The sequence below is a fragment of the Citrus sinensis genome, chromosome 3 (genome assembly GCF_022201045.2).
Source record: "Citrus sinensis cultivar Valencia sweet orange chromosome 3, DVS_A1.0, whole genome shotgun sequence".
In the NCBI taxonomy this organism is placed as follows: domain Eukaryota; kingdom Viridiplantae; phylum Streptophyta; class Magnoliopsida; order Sapindales; family Rutaceae; genus Citrus; species Citrus sinensis.
In genome coordinates, this window is record NC_068558.1 from 3,892,018 (window position 1) to 3,916,295 (window position 24,278).

At 36.1% G+C, this 24,278-nt stretch overlaps 2 protein-coding genes, 1 long non-coding RNA gene and 1 pseudogene across 5 annotated transcripts; 3 read left to right on the forward strand and 1 right to left on the reverse strand.

The window, feature by feature from the left end:
- Positions 1 to 5,590: 5,590 nt before the first annotated feature.
- On the reverse strand, positions 5,591 to 7,725 carry LOC102612467 (probable pectate lyase 18). Its single transcript, XM_006476874.4, has 4 exons — positions 7,541 to 7,725; positions 6,666 to 7,406; positions 6,413 to 6,551; positions 5,591 to 6,255 (listed from the first exon to the last, which is right to left on the reverse strand). Exons 1-4 carry the CDS (start codon positions 7,723 to 7,725, stop codon positions 6,034 to 6,036), a joined length of 1,287 nt encoding a protein of 428 aa, XP_006476937.4. The 3' UTR covers positions 5,591 to 6,033.
- An 864-nt stretch (positions 7,726 to 8,589) lies between these two features.
- LOC112498257 (uncharacterized) lies at positions 8,590 to 9,407 on the forward strand. Its single transcript, XR_003065361.2, has 2 exons — positions 8,590 to 8,761; positions 8,878 to 9,407. It is a non-coding gene; the product is annotated as an uncharacterized LOC112498257 (long non-coding RNA).
- A 4,625-nt stretch (positions 9,408 to 14,032) lies between these two features.
- On the forward strand, positions 14,033 to 19,905 carry LOC102608908 (protein STICHEL-like 2). 3 transcript variants are annotated; one of them, XM_052437646.1, is made up of 8 exons: positions 14,033 to 14,494; positions 15,168 to 16,877; positions 16,969 to 17,188; positions 17,472 to 17,654; positions 17,809 to 18,027; positions 18,126 to 18,837; positions 19,184 to 19,241; positions 19,410 to 19,631. In XM_052437646.1, the coding sequence occupies exons 2-8, from the start codon at positions 15,285 to 15,287 to the stop codon at positions 19,473 to 19,475; spliced, it is 3,051 nt and encodes a 1,016-aa protein (XP_052293606.1). In that variant the 5' UTR covers positions 14,033 to 14,494; positions 15,168 to 15,284; the 3' UTR covers positions 19,476 to 19,631. The 3 variants fall into 3 exon arrangements, with proteins under 3 accessions (XP_052293606.1, XP_006477553.2, XP_052293605.1); XM_006477490.4 differs by lacking the exon at positions 19,410 to 19,631 and adding an exon at positions 19,640 to 19,905 and having other exon boundaries at positions 14,036 to 14,494; XM_052437645.1 differs by lacking the exons at positions 14,033 to 14,494; positions 19,410 to 19,631 and adding exons at positions 14,514 to 14,802; positions 19,640 to 19,905.
- A 2,844-nt stretch (positions 19,906 to 22,749) lies between these two features.
- Positions 22,750 to 23,956, forward strand: LOC102609191 (adenosylhomocysteinase 1-like; annotated as a pseudogene).
- The last annotated feature ends 322 nt before the right edge of the window (positions 23,957 to 24,278 follow it).

Sequence of the window (24,278 nt, forward strand, 5' to 3'; positions counted from 1 at the left end):
TTTAATTTTTTGACATTGAACCGAAAACAAAAAGTGAACTTTTACTGTTTCAAATAAATGGTTTGATGCATCATATGACATAATATAACATTTTTATCTACAGACAGCCAAATTAGATCCGTTGATAATATCATCTGTGGGTCTTTATCTGTTGAATTTAATTGCGCAATTGAATTCAACTCGTTTATGTGCGCGTGGTGGAAACATTCATCGTTTATATTAAACTTCCATATTTAACTTGTGCGTTGAATCTTTGCTGGACAACAGTCGTCTGGTAGTAAGACGGATGATGTTTTGAGTCCGACGTGGGAAGGATAGAGCACCTTGTGATCGAGGGTTAAGGCCGAGTAAACAACAGCGGCTTTTGATGATCCGAAGAGCCCTGCCTCAGTCCGACGTGTACCTCGTTCTCATCCGTCCAGCTAGATAATCCCCTCCCACTTGGAAGCTATAAGCTCTCAAAATCACACGTATGCTCTCCTCGCCACTTGGCAGAAACCCAGTCGACAAGTGCCTCAGCATAATATTTTATCAGACAGTTGCCCCCTGTCCATTTATTTTCCAACACGCGTACGCTCATTTGACCTTCACAGCATAACCAGATGATTTCATTGGTGGATGTTATAAGTGGGCCCATGTTTAAAAAAAAAAAAATCTAATGGCCTGTATTGAAAGGAGATTTGTGTGGGAAGGAACCGACTCTGCTTCGAACGTAATCATCAGCGACGGTGGTGCGCCGCGCTGCCGGACAAATCCTTAAACGGGTTATGTATTATTCTTTAATTTAGTTTAATAATCATGTTTTAATCAAGTTGTAGGCTTTTCCTTTCTTTAAATTAATGAACAGTTGTTTCGTGGGGCGTTTCTAAAAAACAATTAAAAAATTAATAGCAGCTTGCACATCACAACGAGCAATGGATGACTTGACTTAATCCCAAATAGAACTTTTTGAATATTCATTTCCTCTACGAAAATTGGCCCTAAAGCTTGGAACCTTCTTCTTCCTAATCACAGACGTGCTGCGCACGTGATTAATTTTCCCCTCTTGTTTATGTAGGTATAGTTAGGTTCGGAGGCGGTCAAACGTCGAGTCAAATACGTGAGAAACGATCATTCGAGATACGTATTGATGCTGGCCAATGCTTTTAGCGTCGTTTGGACATCAATATTTGCTCTTTTAGGGCGTTCATGAGACCCCCCTTCTTTTTCTTTGGCCCCTCTTCCCGTCCAAAAGTTATAGAAATGTTATAATTTTGTCTGAGTTGTGACTGATTCCAGCCGAAACCTAAATATTGATAACATACAGGCATTCTTCCTAAATTTTTTATGTTGGGTGGCACGAGATGGCAAGTCTGCCTTACATCGACAGCCAATTTTGAATAACATTGAGAAGCACGATTAGTATTTGGCCATCCTTTTTCGGATAATGAAATATTATCTGGTTGATATTTGGTTTGTCAAAGTGAAAAGAAGTTAGAAATAAATAATATTCTCAGGCATTTGATCTAGTGGTCATAAAAATTATAAATATTGTTCGTTATTGCAGTTAATGTACAATGAACTTCTTCTTTTCTCTCTCTCTTTTTTTTCAAATACTTTTCATATCGAGTAATAATAAATTTTTTCAATGATGTTCTAATATTTTCATTCTAGACATCGCATGACATCCTATTTTCGGAATAATCAATTTTATAACCATCTAATCTTATAAATGTTATTAAAATTTGGATTACAAAAGTTAAAATGCAACTTTAAGAGTATATTACTATTGTTTAAATACAAAACAACTAGTATTTAAGTTACTTTTTAATGTATATGAGTAAGAGTGACTTTAAATATAGGCGAACTAGACGGTCGCTTAGAGCTCCATATGTTATAAAAGCCCCAATGTGATTGTCTAGACCCCACATGTTACAAAGATCCATTTTTTAAGTTGCTTATAATAAGAAAGCTTATTTTTTAGAAATTTCTTTAATTAATAATCATTATATGATTAAGAATTTTTATACAAATTTTATATTTGATGCCTTAATGTAAAAGAGTTATAAATGATAGTATTATCTAACCATTAACTCATTATTAGTTTTTCAAAGAAAAAGATTAAATTCTTTATTTGTTTAAAAAAAATCCTTAATTATTTAACATCATAAAATTTGGTGCACTCTTTTCTATAAACAAAATTATTACATTTATTAGTTCATTTTTGAAGTGAAAAAAATAACATTGTAGAATAATAGTCCTAAAAAAAAGTAAAAAGATATGGTATTGACTATTTTTCTTTGTGTTTCTTTGAATATTAAAACAACTGAATGTAAGGAAACCGTATAAAAAAAAATTTACGCTAAAGCCCCCAATACCCTAAAGCCGACGCTGCATACGAGTATGATGGAACTCTTTGGAGCTATTGTTTCAACACAAAATGGTTGTATCAAGTTAACTAACAGGCACCAAGAAATGTAGCATTACGCTTTAATATACAGAGCTTCTCCTACGAAAATCAATGTCCTCTTTTGACATAAAAGAGCCTCAACAACGATAATCTCAAGTCTCAATAGTCTGTGTATTACAGCCCAAAAAAAGTGAAGCCCAAAAATGTAAATGAGCCCAGAAATCAAATCTCAACAGCTTGTGTACGAAAAAACACAGATGTGCTAGCTAAACAATGAATTTGCATTGTATCAAAATGTGTTCGTGTAAAAAAGAAATTAATGTTGTGTTTACTTACGGATTAGGGAATCAGAATTGTCCAGTTTTTGGTACTTGCAGTAGAGAAACATTGTTATCTCAAGTCGAACAATTAATTCTACGACAAGATTTGGATCCAAAGTGATGTGGCTGTTGATTTGTAATTGTTTGCCACAGCAACATGGGCCTAATCCTGTTACAAGTAACTTAGGAACCAGCTACCAAGTACATTATGGAAGAGTTGTTATATTTTTGACCCCTCATTATATCTTATCAACCCTTACTAATCACTTTTTACTAATACTTATTTTATCCTTATATGAAATGACTTAAAAGGATAAATAACTTTTAAGTATACCCATATGATAATTTCTATTAATACATAGTTTAGCTAATATAATTTTTTAAACTCTAATTTCCTTTTTCTTTTTTGAAATATTTTTTATAAGTTTTTACGGTGGATGTTTGGAAAAAAGATACAAAATACAACAAGGGTAAATTCTAGATTAAGTAGGGTATATTCTATACTGAAAGATAATAATTAGTTTAAAATTTTTAATGGGATTAACTAAAAAGTGAAGGCTAATGAGATATAACGAGAGATCAAATACCACCACACTCGTCGTGGAATTTAGTTTCTTCTACAAAGGCTGCTGGAACACACCAATAAAGATAATTTCCTCCGCATTTGGCTCATTGATCGCAACAGATTTGAACAAATTATTTTGGACAGACACGGGCCGCCCTTGCCCTTAGCGGCAGTCTCGCATAGAACATCTTGACCAGCCAGCCGAACGATCTGAAAACTAGAGCTGACTTCATAATAATGGCCTGGGATTTTATGGTTGGTGCCATTCACATTGAAATTGATTCATATCTATGCTCATGTATTAACAACAATTGCCAGTCAACAACGCTAACACAAACTGGATTTGATCCTCTTGCCTCTCCGCCGAGGCCAATAGCATTTTCTCCAAAATTAATCGACCATTAGAAGGTGCATTTGAAATATCTGATTCTACAATTAAAATTTAATTTTCAGAATCTCTTCTATCAAACTAATATCTAAGAGCAGAATGAATTCAATCTATTTTCAAAAAAAAGGAAAAAAAAAACAACAACAGCATGTGGAAAGGCAGTCGAACCCCTTTCAAGTCAATCAACATTTATTTATGTATTGCATTATGGTTTCAGTAGTCAGAAAGTAGGTCCTGCAGGTGCTGGGCACCGGCCTCTCTCGGATCAGTTGGGTCAATTCTCGCTGTCTGCCACTCAATTAATTTCGCTCAAAATGATCAGCTTACTATACGTATCGCCATATATGAGCTTCATTGCCCGTGATTGGTGGCCTTCCTTTTTTCGAGACGACAGCCTAGCTATCGCACACTTGTATCATCCAATCGCGGCATTTGAATTACTATGACCCATTATATATTTTCATTTTCCATCCTCAACAATTCTTTGATCGTTACTATGACCCATTACATATTTATGTATTTCATTTTTTTTTTCTTTTTAACTTTTAGAGATTGATGCAATAACTCATTTTATCATTGTTTTCTTTTTTTTATATATAAAAAGATAGTGCGTTTTATCCATACTTTCTAAACAAAAACTTAAAATACTCTTTCATAAATTTACAGTTAGTTTAATGTATAATTTATTGTTGGTAAAATAGGATTTTCAATAGATGCAAACCATTTTAAAATAAAATTTTCAAAATACTATATGTTATTTAATTGTATTTAAGAGTTTTATTTTAAAATCTCCTAAATTGAAAATCTTATTTTAATCTCAATGAATTAATGGTAAATTAATTAATGAAAAAGTGTTTTAAACTATTATTTAAATATATAGCATAGATGAAATAAATTATTAGAACAAATCTTAAGAATAAAAAGTACTTTTTCCCACTTTTGTTGTGTCATTTAATAAATTTTTATCTTATCTCATGCAATTTAATGGCCTCATCTTCCACAAGTAAATTAAAATATCTTTTCTTCTATCGTACACTATTAATGATCTGTTTTTATAGCTTATGGCATGATTTTAAGATTTCGGTGTGCATTATTTGCAGCTGATGGCTAACATCATGTCATATTTACACAAATTGCTCACATTGGCTATGTCAACATCCGGCCAGCCAACCAGATAGGGCTAACTTGAGGTTGAATCTCGAAGACTTGGACCAAATTAGTTAAACCAGCGGCAGCCGCGTGTACCAATCCTAATTTTAACTTGCATGTGCGACCTAACAATGTGGTCACTTAAATGCACAATAATAATTAGGTCATAATCATCATTATTAAATAAAGAAAGTACACTGTTGAAAAATTATAAGAAACACAACACTTGTCAAATATTTAGTTGTAACCATCTTCAGTTTCGAGTCCTAGTCGACGGACACAAGTCTCTCGGCCGCTCGCGTCGAAAGCAGGAAAGCAGGACTTCCATGGCTTGCATGTGCTCCTTTTCTCCTTTTTTCTCTTCACACACAATCTCATATCACATTATATTTATAATCTTCACTGGACCCCAGGGCCCAAGAGCCTAATCTAGCTAGCTAGTTGATTTTACTCTTTATTTTGTATTTTTTAAATCTATTTTTTTATTAAGAAAATAATTTTCTTTATGGTTTGTTTCCAATCGCATTTGTAGAAACAACTGTTTTTGTGCATGGTCAAAGATAGTCTGCAGATTGTGGAGTAATTTTTATGTTCCCCAAGAAAAGAGTAATACGTGGACGATTTTGAATATATTGCGCATTGAGATAGGCCTTTTCTTGTGTCTTTACTTGCGATTTTCTTTTTGCTTTTCGTCTTCTGGGTCTTTTTTGTTCGTTGAATTTATGGCTTTATAATAATTGTGTACGAGAGTGATTTTTGAAGAAGGAGAGAGAGACATAGAGAAAGACACAGAGAGCTCCAAATTAAATTAAAAATTCATTACAAATTAATACATAGATAATTTTATAGTATATAACCAACACTTCTGCACTTGCATTATCTTAGCCCGCCAAGATTCTCGAAAGAATCCCCGGACAGTTCTAAGAGCAACAAGTCGAGGTTGTAATAATCAGATTTGAGTAAAAATGAAAGAAAAGAAAAAAGAAAAAGAAAAAGACAAGAGTAGAAAGCACACAGGATTAAAAAAAAAAAAAAAAAAAAAAAGAGAGAGAGGGAAGAAGAAAAAGCCAAGTAAATACTATAGTTAGGCTTTTCTCCTGTTCCCTCAATTTTGGCTTCTACCCGTTTTAATTAATTCTATCTAACTAATTATATCCCAACAAACGCAATAATCACTAGCAGAAAAAAATAATATTGTTTTCAAATGGGGTCATAATTATAATCAGCAACGAGCCCCCTTCTTGCAGATAAGTGCACCAGCAGAGCCCGTTATGGGACCGACAAGTGCCGATGGTCTAGCACCTAGGCTCGAAGCTCTTGCATAGCTCGATGAGGCGCCTGCTCCTGATGCTGTAAAAAATGCACCGTTCACCATCAAGTCCCCCTCTGATCTCCAGTTCCAATTCCTCCATTCACTTTCTGGTGCATCCTCATGTTTTGTCACCTTCACAAAAATCATATGTGTATATATAATATTATCAGCATACATGTGAAAAGTTAATTTGATCCAAACACTAGAACGTCTATACCTTACAACATTATTTACCAAAAAATTTAAAAAAAAAAATAAAAGAAATACATTAAAGGAAGTTGCTGCTTACTTCTTTGCTGAACGCCCTGTCAGGGGCAGCAAATCTATTTCCTTGGCTGTTGATTGTAGGGTTAGCACTGCCTCCAATGGCATACATTTCCCAATGAGTGTAGTCATTGTTCACCACATGGAAGTAGCCATGTCTGCATCTGCAAATTTCAGAAAGTGAAAAAGAAATATATCAGCGGCATGAAATTGATGGCTAGATAAAATATTTAATTAGTATTTACACTTTTTGATATTTTTAAGACTTAATTAATTACCTTGGAATTCTTTGGACAAGCCCTTCTCCGAAGTGATTAAAGGCAATAGTGGCTTGCATGTTCTTGTCCTGAGTGTAGGTATCGCTGTGACCCAATAACATCACCTTATCATGGTGGGTCATGAAATTGTTCGAAATAGTGATAGCCGTGGACCCATGAATGGCATCGACCAGTCCATCATCACAGTTCGATAACGAGCAGTGATCAACCCAGACGTGGGTCCCACCGAATATGGAGACACCATCACCGTCGGATACTGTCCTCCATCCGAAGTGTCTCGGTGAGTCCCTCACCATAGCGTTGCCCCCCTTTTTGCAGTCGTGTATGTTTAACCCATGGATAATAATGTTGGTCACGTACTGTATGGTAATGCATGGACCACCAGCTATGTGCACACTGGCTCCCCGACCGTCGATGGTCTTGAAAGAGTTCATGATCAACTCTTCCTTCAATCTGATGGTCATATCACGAGCGAAAATGATCCATAACGGCTCATCTTGGATCACAGCGTACCTTAGAGTTCCGGGTTTAGGGTTTACGACGTCATAGTCACCGGGGTCAGTGACCACATAAATTCTACCATCACGTCCACCAACCGCATTCTTGCCGAACCCAATCGCACAATCCGCCAACCTTTGCCTGTTCTTCTCCCAGTTGGGGTCGCACCGCCAGCAATCGTCAATCGGATTGCCGGTTCCGCAAGACAAGTAACCCAGGTTCCTCCTAGACGCATTGATGCTCCTATACACACACACACACACACACACAAACAATGTAACACATTTTTAGAAACATAATATAGGTAACATAGTAATAACATTATACTTGTGGAGCCACATAATTGGTCAATACAAGAGCATATGTAATGCACTTACTTGTGTACTTCGTGTACGACTAATTCTGGGTCCGGAACTGCGGAAGCTAAAATGAGAGCTGGGGTCATGAGAAAGAGGAGGAAGATGCTAAGAGAAGGAGAAGGGATTGCCATTTTTTTTCTAATTTTCCGGTTTAATTTCCTCTTCTTGTTGTTGAGTAGAAGTGAGAGTGTGGGAGAAATCATAAGAAGCGGGGGTTTATATAAAGACGTTAAAGCCGGTCTAAATGGCGTGATTAAACTAAACATGTGGGCTCCACGGTGCTTCGTGATTTCAGGTTTTTACGGGATTCCAATAGGGTAGTTTTGGTCGTTAAGCAATGTCCCAATCCCTTTGAAAAAGAAAGCGCTACGGGTAAAGTCAAAAATTTACCACAACGACAAAAATATGAAAATAAATCCTCCCGCTAGAAAGCCAGCCTACAAAAAAAAAAAAAAAAAAATGCCGCTTTTTCTTCAGCCTAACGAGTAACGAGTGATTGGCGCTCGGAAAATTTTAAGTGGCCTACAGCCTTAAATCAGAATCTTTACCCGCCAATAAAGACTAAAAAGGAAAGTGCATGTAATGGTTTTGGACTATCGGTGTATATCAAGAGGTCAATTGAAAGCACATGGAGATAAGTTAAATTTTTAGAATTCATTGTCTCTAGAATATGTGTACATACGTATATTCTTTAGTTTTGCTTCAATTGTTGAAATTCCCGTGATAAACATGAACAACAGCCGGACTCCGAAAATCGAAATTAACACAAGGTCTGTAACATTCTTTATTTCTTTATGTTCCACACGCTTCGATGGCAGCAGCCACCAGCCAATGACAAATGAGGATCAGCAAAATTTCGGAGCGGCTACCAGATTATTAAATAAGTTTTTGCAGTTAATTAAGGAATTAATTGAACACCGTTAAGTTATGGAGAAAATCTTTCGTGATGCAAGCACATGCTTTTGCCCTCCAATTCAAACACTCACCATTGTAGGCCCCAATGTCGTCTTTATAGATTTTCCATCTTTATGATATGTGCTCTTCTTATCAGGGGGAAAAAAAAAAAAAAAAGAAATTTTCCAGCCGCAAACATCGCCGAAATTTCACACTATTAAATCTAAAATTCATTCATTTCCTGACAAGGCATATCTCCTGCCTCTTCAACTTGCTACTTGCATCTAGCCAGCTATGTTTCAACAAAATTTACGCCTCGAATCCGTTCCTATTAACTACAGAACGGTATGTTTGTACCAGTTTAAATGTTCGGTCATTTTAAGACGTGAGATTTAATTCTGAACTGCAGTTTGGTTTAATATCGAGTTTTTTTTTTTTTTTTGTATTTTAAAATGTGAAAGCATCCGCACGGGAGAATTATTAGAACGGTTCATAGCTGCTCGTCAAAAGAAGTAGCATGCGGCGTACACGTGGCACGAGATAGAGGGCGTCGTATCCGTGAAAATTGATCCGCTGAAAGCAACGGCGTCACATGGGAATTTTGTTCCTCATACGATTCCCTTGTCTCCCGGGGAGCATCGCGGCCGTCGATTGTGATTTTCAAGGGCGAGCGTGGCCGTTGATATTGGGTGGTGGGGGTGATCGGCATGTGAGAGAAAAAGAACACTCGATTCGAACAAGACCAGTTTGAAAGGTCCTGTTAGGGAGTTTTTTTGTAGTATAAAATAAGAGAACACAGGCACGTTAGTTTTGAGATAACCAGCTAGTGGAGTGAAAACTACTCGGCACTCATCCACTTAACACGTGGTGCCCCCTTGGCCCTGCCATGTGGCGCCCTCGTTCTCGGCCAATGGTTTTTCTCCTTTGCACATGCAATTTCTCGTTATATCACATCAAATCATCGCAATCAAATCCTTATCATTTGTAAAGATTTTTTTTTTCCTAATTAACTGACTAAATTCATGCGGTTAATTAAGTTTAAGTCAAATTTTGCTTAACTCTACCACGCACTTCAGTCAAATTTTTTTGTTGTGATGGGATTGGTCAAGTTTATTCCAGGCACACTTCTATGAGGAAATGCCACCGACACATAAATTCCCTGAAAGGAACTTTTACCTTCTTATTAAATTTTTTTTTTCCAACTTTTGCTTAAATCAAAATGTTAACATATCACGTCCATTAAATCATCAACCAATGCATGTTGTTTTGTGTTAATGTGTCAAGTATGCGTCAAAATCCAAGTAATTATGTATGTCTCTCAAATGTTTATGCTTTGCAAGCAATACCGAAAGAAGAAGCAAACAATATTAGGATGAAATTTGTCTTCGTGGTGATGGAGTGCGGCTCATAGCTTTGCCAAAAATCATATAGAAGATGGAGAGTCCAATATTATTAGAGCCCTCACCCATCAATTTTAAAACCAATATATATGCGTATGTGGGGGCTATAAGCTATTTCAATTTGTGGTCCGTCTCATTAGAGCTGTCCATAAGTTATTGAATGTTGCGTAACATAAAAGCATATGATTCATGGACTATTTTAACCATGATTAATGTTCGTGTTAATGGATTAAGCAAAAAAGACAGATGTTTTTTTTTTAAAAAAAAAACAAAGATTGTTTATGATTATTATTGGATTATAAAGTATGGAAATTAGGATTAAAGAAACGCAAAAAAAGGGAAGTCAAATCAATTTTCTAAAAAAAGATTTAAAAAATAAAAAAACAAATTAAAGAAATGGTTGTGACAAAAACATTGGGGGGAAAAAAAAAAACTGATCATTTCGCACAACCTTTGGATCGTAAATTACTCAATTCTACAATCAAAATTAGCATAAATAGCTCAAATTAAAGCTAACGCACCACAACTTCCACTGTTAGATAAGAGGACTTTTGAAACTGGGGGATGCTGAAAAGTGAAAACCAGTAGAGACAGTGATGCATTAGTGCTTATGTACAGCACGCGTTGCTTTAATTAGGGACATGATTTTGCTCTATAAATGAGACAAATGGAGGTGGGAAAGAAATTACACAGTCAGTTAAATCTCAATCATTTATAGTCATGTGCCGGTAGCTAATTTTAACTGCAGCCATGATGAGCTTTCACTTTAATCGATTGTCCAGGAACATGTGTCAAAACTTAAAGGTCAAAACAACACCATCATTACGTGCAATTCTCTCCTTAATTAATTATCTTTTTCTCCCTTGGCTGTTGCAAAGATTGAGAATTACAGCTATCTTGAATTGGAAGAAACCAAATCAATACAGTTTCTATGAGGATGATGGAATAAAATTGGAGCCGTAGGAGCCAAGATATCACGGCATCATCAAGTTGTCTTTGTTATCATTGTTTTGTTCTTGACTTCTATTCAATACGAAGCGAGATAATCCTGCCAAACAATTGGGCCCGAAATTGGTAGAACTAAAATCTGACCCAAGAACCCAATAATCCTCTGTGAGCTAGGCCTAGCTCTTTTCAGGTTAAATCCTAAGAGGAAAGCTCCTCGCACCCCTTTTTAACTCTTTTTAAGAAACCGCACTTTTTTTTTCCCAATTTTTTTGTCTTTCTTTTATGAAATTAAAAAAAAAGAAAATTAAATTATCTTACAAATTTTAATTAAATTTCACTGTCATTTAGAATACATTTTGCAGACATACTTTTTCATGATAACGTTATTGTTAATAAATAATTTATTTCTTCAATATTTTTATTTTGTCGACAAAATTAATTATATCATATATTATGAATTAAAATGGTTAGGGTTCATGAAGTGTAGAGACATTTTAGTGTAACCAGATTCATGTTTGTCCTCGACAAAATTAATTATATCATATATTATGAATTAAAATGGTTAGGGTTCATGAAGTGTAGAGACATTTTATTGTAACCAGATTCATGTTTGTCCTCTCATGTACTTTCCAGTAACAACAGAACTATTATTCCAAAAAAAAAAGGTGGGGGTGATAAAAGGACACTATAAGGGTGTAAAAAGCATTACGAAATTTTAAATTTCTTGAGCCCAAACTGTCATATAATGTGACGGGCGTGCCGATACGCTGCAACTGAGCCGATCCACAAGGAAAATGGACTTTTAGTTGTCCTTGCTTAGCTTATAGGTTCAGAACATAGGCCATAATGATCCTGTCCCCGATTCCGGCTTGAGCAGAAAGATCATGGTTTCCCAAATCCGCCCACATAATTTGAACATGAAGAAAGCAAGTTCGCCGCTGCTTTACTCAGACCAGTTTGTCTGATTGTATTAATTATCTTTGGTTGCGTTACAACTTCCGGGTTCTGGCAAGGAAAATTAATGCAACGAGTCCGCGATTTTTGTTGGGAAATTATCATAAATCATTGCATATCTTATTACATTTTATCTTAATTAACAGCTAATTATGTAAAATCCAAGCTAGTCCCGTTTAATACACTTCGCTCGCTGGTTGCTGGTTGTGTTATGTAATTTAAGATTGTCCGAAATTATAGGTAACTTGTTTTCTCATCAATTTCAACGTCATATTATATATATATATATCATATGAAAAAGAAAAAAAAATGTAATAATTAATAACGTTTCGGAAGCGAAGAAAGAGGATCACGTGATTTTTCGAAGGAAATTAAAAGTTGAAACTTAGGCTTGTAGTCTAGTGGTGAACCATTGCCCTTAAAGTTAAACATGACTATGGGGGCAATGGTTCGAGTCCCCACGGACTCAACCTCCCTCAATTAAACATATTTATTTAGAGATTTTTTATAACGTCTTTCTCCCTTGCGAAATGCGAGTGGAGTAGAGATATTCCTCCTCCGTGAAGGGTATTTGGATGAGCATGTACTTCATAAAATAAAAAGAGTGGAGTAGAGACATTCCTCCTCCGTGAAGGGTATTTGGATGAGCATGTACTTCATAAAATAAAAATATAATAAAGACATTTTTTCTCCGTAAAAGTTATTTGGATGAGCATGTACTTCATACAATAAAAATATAATAATATAAATCTTATGTATAGATCTAATTGTAAATATCAGTGTAATGACCTGCTGTCATTACAGTTATCTCTGTGTAATACAATAACCTGATGCTTAACTAGTTAAAAAAAAAAAAATCCCGGTTCACGAAATTCGGTGGAGTGTTTAGCTATTTGTAAACGGTGTGTCACAGGCTACCAGCACAGCTCTATAATTAGGGGCGCTCTACAGACTACACATACTCTGATACTTGTAGTTCTAGTCTTCTCTCTTCCTCGTTTCGCCATCAATAATGCAAATGCAAAATTTGGTTACAGATTAAAAAAAAAAAAAAGGCTTTCAAAAAGTGCTTTTTACTGGTTTCTACCCTTAGCCAGCCGCAGCCAGCAAGCTGCATGCACTGCTGATTTCCCCCTTGATTCGACAAAATCAATCACTCGTCAACATCCACAAATTTCACCGTGGATTAATTACTCCCTTACTGCAGACTCTGGGGGTACACTGTTTCATGAAAGAAGACCCATCAAGACGCGTGGCATTGACAGATTAGTCAAAGTCCACATCAACGCCGCTCCTGAGGTCAGTGCATGCTGGGTAATGGCTATGAATAAAACCTACAAAAGTAAAAATACAGTAAGTAAACGTACGCTGCGGATGCGGAAAAGCAGTTAAAAAGTGACGGGTGGTTGGGTTATTCATTTAACAGTGCGGATGGCGACGGATTGGTTTTTTCTCAGTTTTAGCCAATACTGGACCCAAAACCAGGTGCATTTTCAAATGGCTTTAGATTCGCTTTCTGTTTCGCTTCGCTTTCCTTCCCTCCATATCCAGCTCCTCACGTTCCAACCCCACCACTGTCAACTCTCCACGCGCCCCCTACCCCTACCGCCCGACTCATTACCAATATAATATATACTATCAACTTTACCTATGTATATTATTAAGTTCACAAGCAAACCTACAAATTGATGCAAAAATTTGTATTCAATGTAAACTGATATTTTATATGTCCTTGTGTTATATTCCTTAATATTCTGATATTAAAAAAAAAAGTTAAGTTATTACTTGAGATTTGATTTCACTTATTGGTCTTATATATTTAAAAGTATAATTTTTATATCTATATTTTATATGTATAAGATTCTTAATAATTATATGATACAGAGAAATAAATTAAAATATTTTTTGACTTAATTTATTTGAGAAATTAAAGAAATTCACATACCTTTATTTTTTTTTTTTTGCTGAAATGAGAATTTTTAGTAAAAATAATGGCTAGTTTTAAGTAAATAAGATAAATTATTTTCTCTTTAATTTTTCGAGTAAACAAGATTAATAATATTTTTTTTATCTTTTATAGTCGATACTAGTCCTATTTATATTAACTAAAACTAAAAATAGTGCAAGAAGTGACCGTTAAAAAATGATTTTATTAATTAGACATATAAGCTTTTTATAGTATAGTAGAAAATAAAACTATACAAATATTATACCAATATTATCTGCCATAAAAAAATATTTATTAAGAAAAAAGAAACAGCGAATGTATGATACGTGCCTTAAATGAAGGTGGGATGTCTTATTAATTGAACCGACCGTAGTTACAGCTTTACGCCATAACACAAACTAACTGAAACCGCCTAAAATTTGAAAGACCAAAACACCCCCTGATGTGGCTCATTGGCCGAGACGGCGAGACCAGTACCCCTCTGCCAACACTCTGCTCACAGAAGAAAGAAAGAAACAAGAATTTTTCTGCAAAAATAATTAAAAAGGAAAAAAAAAACGTTCTCTCTCCCCATTCAATTGTTTAACAAAAACAATGGCACCGTATGCAACATCAACCTCAGTCATTAATGACATTTACTAAATTGCCACTTGTAACCACCAGGACCGCCTCTATCTTCATCGTCTTTATTCTACCTACAGCGTCAACGTGATTCTAAAACAATGCGGCAATTTAGGACTAGGGTTTTGTACTAACCCGACTTTTACGCTGCCTCATTCAAACTTCGTTAACTTCGAAGTCTGCAGTTAGCATTATTTTTATTTGCAGGTTTGAATGTTTAAAACTTTGTCGTTTTTACATTCTTCGTTTCTTTCTCGCTTGTATTCTAAGTTAAAAGTTTTGAATTTTTTTTTTCCCTTGATTCTCTCTAGAATGTAACAGTTGGTTTTCTATCTGATAGGCAAAGCCTTGTTTAGTTAGCTCTCTGACTTTGAGCTGTGTGAACAAATACGGGCATTGTTTAATACTGTTTATGTGTGTTTTGTCTTCTTCGCGAGTGTTTGTTACTGTAATGGCTCTTTGGGATTCTGTGACGAACGTTTCTTTGCTTTATTTTATTTTATTATTTTTTGAAGGTATGCTTTTGTCATGAAAAACGCTACATTGTAAGTTAAATGAAGAAAGATGCTCATTTATCATATTTTGTGATCAAAACATTGAATTTGGTGAAACTAAGAATTTTTATGTGATTTTATTTTTATTTGTTCCATTTCCTGAAATGTAAGAAGTTGCAACCTATGCTTCTCAGGACTGAATGGCAAATGTAGCAAAACTTTTTTAAATTTCTGTGACTACTAATAATAGAAATTTGGCTCTTTTGTTTTCCTTCTTTCCTTTTGATTGTCAGTTTCGCTATTTGATTACACTGTCATATACTTTTTTTTTCCTCAGAATTTTTACTGATGGGTTGATGACTCTATCTATTTATTTCTTCTTTCAGGTTAAAGATGGTGTTTTTCCTTCCATACCCTGAAGTTTGATATTGAACTAGAGAAAAAATAACAAAGCTGACTAGTTCTTGATATTTTACCTTCTTTTTTTTTCTTGCCTGAAAATAATGGAAGGACGGCGGCATTCTGTTGATATTCCTATCTCGAGAACTCTCATTGCACTCAGAAGAGTGAGGTCATTGAGGGATCCGTCAACTAATTCTATGAGCAAATTCTCTGCTTTGCTTGACAACGTGAATTGGGAAACAAATTCAAGTAATGGGATTTCTTTAAGGTTTGAAAATGGTTCTAAAGAAGGACTGTTTGAATCAGAAAGTTTAAGTATCAATGGACTGAAGAAAGAAAAAGATGATGATTTGGAACTGCATTGTGGTTTGGATAATTCCAAGTTTATGAGTTTTCAGAATTTGGGCTGGATAGACACAGATAATCCTAATTTGATCAAGCAGGTTGATAGATTAGATAATTATCAATCAAAGGAGGAAGAGGTTGATGGACACGAATCACTTGGTGAACGGCGTTGTATCAATCATTTGAATAGAGAATTTGATATGTGTTGCAGCATGCCTTACAGTCAGCCTATGGAGGATGTAGGTTTTTGCAAGGGGCCAAATGTAGGATCATCGTCAATGGAAGACATAGATCAATCTGCTTCAATATGGAAACTCCAATACAAAAATGAAGGGAGATTATGTGGAGCAGCCAATGGTGGTGCAAGTCGTGTAAGCACTCCATGCCCATCTATCAGTGAGATCATGGCAAATCATAGCAGATCATTATTTGCAAATGAAGAGATTGATGTCAATCAAAGTCACCATGGATGTGGGTTAAGCTGCTGCTGGTCCAGAACACCAAGATCCAGACAATCGAATCTGTCTTCTGATCTAGAAGACAACCCATTGCTATCTGGGGAGATTGGTGAGACAGCTCATTATGGACGCAGTGGACACAAATTGATCAATAATGAAATTTCTACTTACTCAGAAACTCCTTGGAGTTTGAGTCAGAAATTCAGGCCAAATTTTTTTGATGAATTGGTGGGACAAAATGTAGTAGTTAGGTCTCTGTTGAGTGCTATCTCTAGAGGAATGGTGACCTCCTTTTATCTGTTTCATGGGCCTCGTGGTACTGGCAAGACCTCTGCTTCGAGAATCTTTGCTGCTGCTTTAAACTGCCTCTCACTTGAGGACCAGAAGCCATGTGGTCTTTGCCGAGAATGTGCTTTGTTCTCTTCTGGAAGGAGCAGGGATGTCAAGGAAGTTGATTCTGTGAGAATTAATCGGAGTGATAGGGTCGGATCACTTATGAAGAGTGCATTTCTCCCTCCTTTTTCTTCACGGTTCAAAATTTTTATTATTGATGAATGCCAGTTGTTGCATGGGGAGACGTGGGCAACCGTTTTGAATAGCCTGGAGAACATTTCTCAACATGTCGTCTTTGTAATGATCACTCCAGAGTTGGATAAGCTGCCGCGAAGTGCATTATCACGATCCCAAAAATATCACTTTCCTAAGATAAAAGATGGTGATATTGCAAGCAGATTGAGGAGAATCTGTGTTGAAGAGGCTATAAACTTTGATCAAGCCGCTTTAGACTTCATTGCTGCTAAATCTAATGGTTCAATTAGGGATGCAGAGATGTTGCTTGATCAGCTTAGTTTGCTTGGGAAAAAAATCACCTTGTCCTCGGCCTACGAGCTCGTGAGTGCTTGGAAAGTGCTTGTTACTTATGTTTTTGGTCATCTCTTCTTGTTTAAGATGTTGAAACTTGCCTGTTGCTTCTTTTGTGCAGATTGGAATTGTTTCTGATGATGAGTTGCTTGATTTGCTTGATTTGGCTTTGTCTTCTGACACTTCTAATACAGTAATAAGGGCTAGGGAACTGATGAGGTCCAAAATTGATCCTATGCAACTTATATCTCAGCTGGCAAATCTAATTATGGACATTCTGGCTGGTAAATGTCTGGAAGATTGTTCTGAAGCTAGAAAAAATTTCTTTGGGAAGCACACTTGTAAGTGTTTATATTATTTATTTACCGTTTCTTGGGATAGTGTGCAAGTACATTTGTCTAATCTGTAGATGTGTTTTCTGTGAATTTTGATCTAATAACTGTACATCCGCAAGAATAAGATGGTTGAGCTTTTACTTGTTATCATCTGAGACTGTTTCTGACATCTTTTCCTCCAAAAGCAGCTAGTGCTGCAAAGGTTTCGATCTTTTAATATGAATATATAAGACACTATTTTTACAGATTTATTGACTGAAGTTTGGAATTGCAATTTTCTTTCTCATAGCTGAAGCAGATATGCAGAAATTGAGTCGTGCCTTGAAAATACTTTCGGAAACGGAAAAGCAATTGAGAATGTCAAAGCATCAAACCACATGGCTCACTGTAGCTCTTCTGCAGTTAAGCTCATCAGAGTCTTCTTTAGATCTAAATGATTCCAAGCTGTGTTTGAGATATGCACATGACAAAGGTCATATAAGTTACCGTAACTTCTAATTGATTAATTTCTTTATTTAGTATGAATTTTCTCTCCTTCTCTCACATTTCCACCTTTTTTCTTCATATAATTGAATAAAGTAAATTTTCCATTATTGAAGTTTGTTATTGTTTGTTGTTGAAAATAGATGGCGATTCTCATTGCACGATATCACCGAGGGACAGCTTTAAGCATCTTGTCCGTGGTTCATGTGTTGGTGATAAAGCAAATAAATTAGGAGCACTGGAGGATTATAAAGGAACTTTGGAATCAATATGGAAGACAGCTACAGAATTATGCCAATCAAATTCACTCAAGACATTCCTAAGGAAACAAGGGAAGCTGTCTTCTCTTCATGTTAATCACGGTATGCATACGGTAAATAATAAATTTTGTGCTCTGAAATATTTATGTGGGTTTTTGCCTGCCCTGCTAAGTGATGACTAGAAATTAGTTTGTATCCAGGTCTGGCAGTCGCCGAGTTGGAATTCCACCATCGTGACTATGTATCTAGGGCTGAAAAATCCTGGAAACTGATTGCAAGTACTCTCCAGTCAGTATTGGGTTGTAATGTAGAAATAAGGTTACTTTGTGCTCCTGTCTCTGCCAAAGAAAATAAGCCATCTTTCAGCTTGTTTAGTTGTTCACGCTGGGTGCAGCAGTCTAGATCAACCACTGAACGTGAAACTGATTCTGACTATTCTGATTATTTCTCTGAAAAACCTATGATCAGGGCCAGGCATACTTTAACTTGTTCCTCAGATTGTGGGTCTCAGATGTCTCATAACTGTTGTCACAAAACAGATGTGGTAAGAGCTTTAAGAAGTAGTGAAGGAAATGTACTGAGCACTGGGACGGTCTCATTTCATAGATCAATACAAGATGATATATCAAGGTCTGCTGGTTGTGAAATCAGTTCTTTAAACAGAAATGATTATTATTGCCAGGTTTTATCACCTCAAGAGCCAGAAACTCAGCCAAGCTGCTTTCCTAGAACTTTAAGGCTTCAAAAGAAGTTACGTGCATCGGACACTTCTGAAATGGTTTGTACAAGTAACAAGCTTGCTTTGTCTATCCCCAAGAAGACATCTTTTGATACATATATATCTGTTGATGATCCGCATGTCTTCTACGGCAGCTCAAATTATCACCATAGCAGCGTTAGAGATGAAGATGGGTAAGAGGTTTCATGGTGTTTTTCTTTTTTGTTTGCTTAAGACATAGTGAACGCACTTATGCTAGTGCAATATGTTAACACAAGCTGACTTCATGTGCACTTTTGACGTGGTACATAGACACAGTAGTTTGTGCACAGTAAAGAAATCATGTACTAAAGTTTGAACTTCATGAGAAAAAGCTTTTTTCAAGCTCTTTTTTTTCCTTGTTGCTGATCAATCTAATATTAAGCACTTGTTCCCTTTTTGGCATATATTCACTATTGATGAAATGAATTTGGTAGAAGTGACAGCTGATTTTCAAATTAGATTTTTTTGCCCTTGTAATTTATTTTCTTCTTTTGGCAGACCACAAGAGAATTCAGATGTGCTTTGCTGGAGAACCCCAACATTTCCCTTAAAAAAGGTAATGAATATGGTTTTAAATTAACGAGAAAAGAGAACAAATGCACAATGTGAAGATCAGCGTGTGCTGGCTGAATGCTGATGTTAGTTGACGGTTTCATTTGTCTTCTGCACCTTGAGGAAAACCTTGCTTTTCTAATTTCTGTTGATCTCAATTGTTTGCCTCAAGGTCAAGGAGGTGTTTTGTGCAGATTATGTATTTAGGGTTTTGCTCACTGGCAAATGTGGAATGTAGGCAGTTGAAAGCAATCTAATTAACAGACTGCGTACATCACCTAGAGCTTAGGGAAGGATCGGGATAGAATTATTCCACTTTGAAATTACATATTTAGATTGTGAATTTTCAACTATGTTCAATTTTGACACGAGTTTTTTTTTTTTTTTTTTTAAATGCTGCAGGCAGGGCAGATGGCCCATCAAAGAAAAAGGTCGAACATAATGGACTGCATTCTTCCCTGTACTAATGCCGAATAGCTCTTCCTTACAAGATGGTGGCAAACTTTTTGATCGCTCTTCTGAAGCTGAAGCTTCAGATATAATGATGAAATATTTTGCATTTTTGTAAGTAAAGGCTGCAGAATACTATTTGTCTCATCAAAGTCAGACACTGGGATTATTGTAATTCTAAAATGTACAGCGTTTAAATCGATTTTTATGATTTTATAGATCATGATTCCTAACACGGCAGAGTTTGAAAGCAAAGTTTTGACCGTATTTGTTTTGCCCAAGCATAGGAAACTGATCTTTTAACTGGGTGTCATCGTATCAGTTCACTGCACTGGTGTTGAACTTTGTGCAGGAGCCGCGGAATGGATTCTTTTGAATGCATGAATTACAGTGATTTGATTCAGTGGTGGGGGTGGAGCTAAAGAATTTTTCCTCGGAGTAGGGATGGCAATAGGTACCCTGTGGGTTTGTACATTTAAAATTATAAATGTTTAATATATAAATTTATAATAATAATTTTAAATTTTATGTAACATACTTAATTTTAAATTTAATTAATGTAAATAAAAAATTAAAATTTTAATATCAATTTAATATAAAATTTTAAATTTGAATTTAAAATACACAAATCTATTAAAAAAATCACAAATTAGCATATAAAAATAACAATTTATTTTATTTTATCATTCAACAAGAGTTTCAAGAAAAGATTTTCATTTCATTCACAATCATTAGCACTCATCCAACATGATGCTTATAATAATGATTAAAATTAATATTTTTTAAAGAATAATACTTTTCAAATATTAATATGAAGACAAAATTATAATAATAAAATAATTCATGCATTAAATTAAAGAAAAATAGTTTATACAAATACACTTTGGTTATTTGACATTTTGCATAATTGCATTATTTTCTTTATATATTTTTAGGTTTAAATTTTTTCAATTAAATTAAATTAAAAATATTTAAAAAAACATTATGAGTTTAGCGGATATCCATTCGGGTATCCATAAGATATTAAACTAAACCCAAACCCACCTACATTTAAGTGCAGATTTCAATTTATAATACTAAACCCGCCCGCAACCTGTAAAATTATTTATAGCGGGCAGATTTTGACAGGTGGGTTTGGACAGATTTATGGGCACAATTGCTATTCTTACTTAAGAGGGGCCGATAACTAACAAGAAAAACATCTTTATTTAATTCTTAATTTCTAGAAATCATTTGATGATTATTCCTATTGAAAACAATTACATTAACAATATAACATTTAACCGAACCGAAAAACCTCTTAAAAAAACCAAATATTAATCATTTCACATGAAAGCGGAGGAGAAATTAGACGATTAACATTTGGCGCTTTTTAGAGTTGTTTCGGAGCTCATAAATGAAAAGCATGAATAGAATGAAGAGCTGATACAACAACACTTTTTGAGAGTTGATGCAGAGCAGATTACAAAAATACCTCTCCCAAGGCAACCAAAACCAGATCAAGTAGTGTGGCACTATGACAAGAAGGGGAAGTACTCGGTGAAGAGTGGCTATCAATTGGCGTTAAAGATGAAAACCCCAGACATGGCTAGCTGTTTAGAGGAGAAGCAGAATTCTTGGAACTCTATCTGGTACCTTTAAATTCCAGAAAAAGTAAAAATTTTAATGTGGAGAGCAGCTAATAACTTGTTGCCAACTGGGGAGAACTTATGGAAGAGGAAGGTGGTGCAATCCCCTGATCCCTTCAGTGCCAGAGGTGCAATAGAATGAGAGAGTCCATATTTCATACTCTTTTTGCGTGTAAGACCTCTAAAAAAATATGGCAGTTGACTTGTTTTAAAGAAGACATCGGGCTTTGTAAAAACAAGGATGTATACAATTTATTTCAAGCTATGACGAGGAGAAGGAACAAGGCTAAAAATGGAGTTGATGGTTGCACTGTGCTGGAGTATTTGGCAATTAAGGAATCTCCTCATTTTCAAAAGCAAAAGAGCATATTCCCAATCATCAATTATGGTAGTAGAAGCTGTTGTGCAAGCTTACAAAAGAATCCAAATGCCACTAATGCAAGAAAGCCCAAGACATGAAGATGCTATCCAAAAGAGGTGGAAACCTCCCCCAGCAGGCTGGTTCAAGGGTAACGTAGATGGAGCAGTGAAGATTGATCAACAAAGAATTGGATTGAGAATTGTCATAAGGAATTCAAAGGGCAAGGTTGTAGCAGCAGCTATGAAGACCACAAAATTTTTGGATGAAGTGGATTATGCAAAAGTTGAAGCAACTTAGTTCGAGTTGGAGATAGTAGAGCATGCTGGTTGCATTCCAGTGATTATGGAATCTGATTTGCAAGAGATTGTGAGCTTAATGTCTTATAGAAAAAGCACAAGAACTGAGATATTTTGGGTTGTAGAAGAGGTTCAGGACCAGATCAAAAGGTTAAAGCATGTTAAAGTGCAATATACTCCAAGAAATTGTAATAGTGTAGCTCACTCACTTGCAAAGCTAGCTCTAGAACTAAATGTTTTTGTTTATTGGGTGAATGATATTCTAACCTAATTTTTGTACTTATTCACAGAGTCGAATGAATGAAAATATTACTTTCTCTCTTAAAAAAAAATATTATTTGGCATTTTTGGTTATTGGAGGAGAATAGTGATATTTGCAGCATAAGATTATAAATGTTGGATTAAAATAATTTTTTGTTTTCTATGAATATACGTTAGATAAAGAAGAATGAGAGAAAACTGAGGGAAAAAAGATTGTGCTGAGACAGGAAAAAAAAAAACTGAGAGAAGAAAGAGAGGAAACAAAACGGTAGGATGTGTTGTAGTTTCTATCGGTTTTCTCTCATTCTTGTATCCTTACTTACTTATCACTCCTCGTACAACGTGCACTGAAAGTCAAACTTATAAACTTTTCCTGCAATACATACTCGTATTCTTTCCCTCAATTTGCTACAGTCGTTCTCTACATTCGTTCAACCAAAAACCAACAGCAAGGAGACGAGAATGACGGTCACGATGTCGAGGGCCGAAACCGGTCGCGACTACAAAGTGAAGGAAATTCTCGCAAGCCGACTTCGGCCGTCTCGAAATCATACTCGCCGAAGTCAAAATTCTGCGGAGGAGTATGAGCGGACCGAGAAGATGGTGGACCCCAGAGGGCTTGTGAAAAGGGGGAATGAAGGAGATGCTTGTTAGTGTTTCGGAGGAGACCACCATGGGGGTTAAGAGATTGTATCAAATGCAGGCTAATGGCACCCTTTTGTTTTCGGAGGAGACCACCACGCGTGTAGCAACTATAGTAGGGAGCTTCTGTTCGGCATTTGTTAAAATACTTGGAATGTTATTTTTGTTTATGAAGAACTTGCCAAAACAAGGCCAACTGTGAGGCTGAGTGTTGAAGGCTAAGTTTCTTTGGACCTTGGAAATGGATTTCCTATTGGTAGCTCTATTATTAATTTCTACAACGAAGTAGTTCACGAAATAAGGTTCTGATGCTCTCCTGTGATGTTAGTGCTGTTTGATAACTTGTATGGATTCCGACACTCGCTTCCTGATGGTCTCATGAGGGCCACTGATATCACGATTGCTGGTAAGATTGCTGTTGACTGCGGGCATGGAGATGTTGGAAGGGGCTGTGCTGCTGCTCTCAAGGCGGTCGGTGCCCGTGTGATGGGGACTGAAATCGATCTAATTTGTGCTCTTCAAGCTCTAACGGAAGGCATTCCGGTCCTAACCCGGGAAGATGTTGTCTCTGAAGCTGGTCTCTTTGTCACCACCACTGAGAACGCGGACATTATCATGGTTCGTCACATGAAGCAGATGAAGAATGCTGCGATTGTGTGTAACATTGGCCATTTCGATAACGAGATCGACATGCTTGATCTGGAAGCTTACCGTGGTATTAAACGGATCACAATCAAGCCTCAGACTGACCCTTGGGTGTTCCCTCAGACGAGAAGGGGCATCATTATTCTAGCTGAGAGACTTCTCATGAATTTGGGATGTCCAACTGGGCACCCCAGCTTTGTTATGTCATGCTCATTCACAAACCAGGTGATTGCTTGGCTTGAGCGCTATGGAAGGAGAAGGGAACAGGCAAATACGGGACGAAGGAGTACGTGGTGCCGAAGCATCTGGATGAAAGGCTGCAGCACTTCATCTTGGGAAGCCTGGAGATAAATTTAGGAAGCTCACTCCTGAGCAAGCTGCTTGCATTCGCGTCCCTGCTGAAGGTCCTTAGAAGCCTCCTCACTATAGGCAGTAGGAAATCCGCTGTGTCTGCTTTTTGTTCGCTTTAATCGGGATTTAGGTTTTGCCGTTTTTATGCTTTTGATAATGTTGGATTCGTTTCCGGAATGTTAATGTTGGATTAGTTAGTACTGTTCGAAGCCCTTGTGCTGTGCTTGATTATTCTTTCATTTTCTGCACGAATGAGCAATTAGTTCTTTATAATCAAAACTGTATGAAATTATGTGAAATTTCTATCATGAACGATTCGGATCAAATTTTTTCATAAACGTTACTGATCGTAGCTGCAACTTTCTTCAAAATTCTGATAAATTATATTTATGGTTGTCTTTTATGTA

Excerpts from the sequence above, each read along its gene's own strand:
- LOC102612467 (XM_006476874.4), bottom strand. The coding sequence starts at position 7,725 with ATGATTTCTCCCACACTCTCACTTCTACTCAACAACAAGAAGAGGAAA. Across the intron at positions 6,552-6,665 it reads CTTGTCCAAAGAATTCCAAG|ATGCAGACATGGCTACTTCC; the intron begins GTAATTAATTAA and ends TGAAATTTGCAG. Across the intron at positions 6,256-6,412 it reads ACAGGGCGTTCAGCAAAGAA|GTGACAAAACATGAGGATGC; the intron begins GTAAGCAGCAAC and ends ATTTTTGTGAAG.
- LOC102608908 (XM_006477490.4), top strand. The coding sequence starts at position 15,285 with ATGGAAGGACGGCGGCATTCTGTTGATATTCCTATCTCGAGAACTCTC. Across the intron at positions 18,028-18,125 it reads TTCTCTTCATGTTAATCACG|GTCTGGCAGTCGCCGAGTTG; the intron begins GTATGCATACGG and ends GTTTGTATCCAG. Across the intron at positions 18,838-19,183 it reads AGCGTTAGAGATGAAGATGG|ACCACAAGAGAATTCAGATG; the intron begins GTAAGAGGTTTC and ends TTCTTTTGGCAG.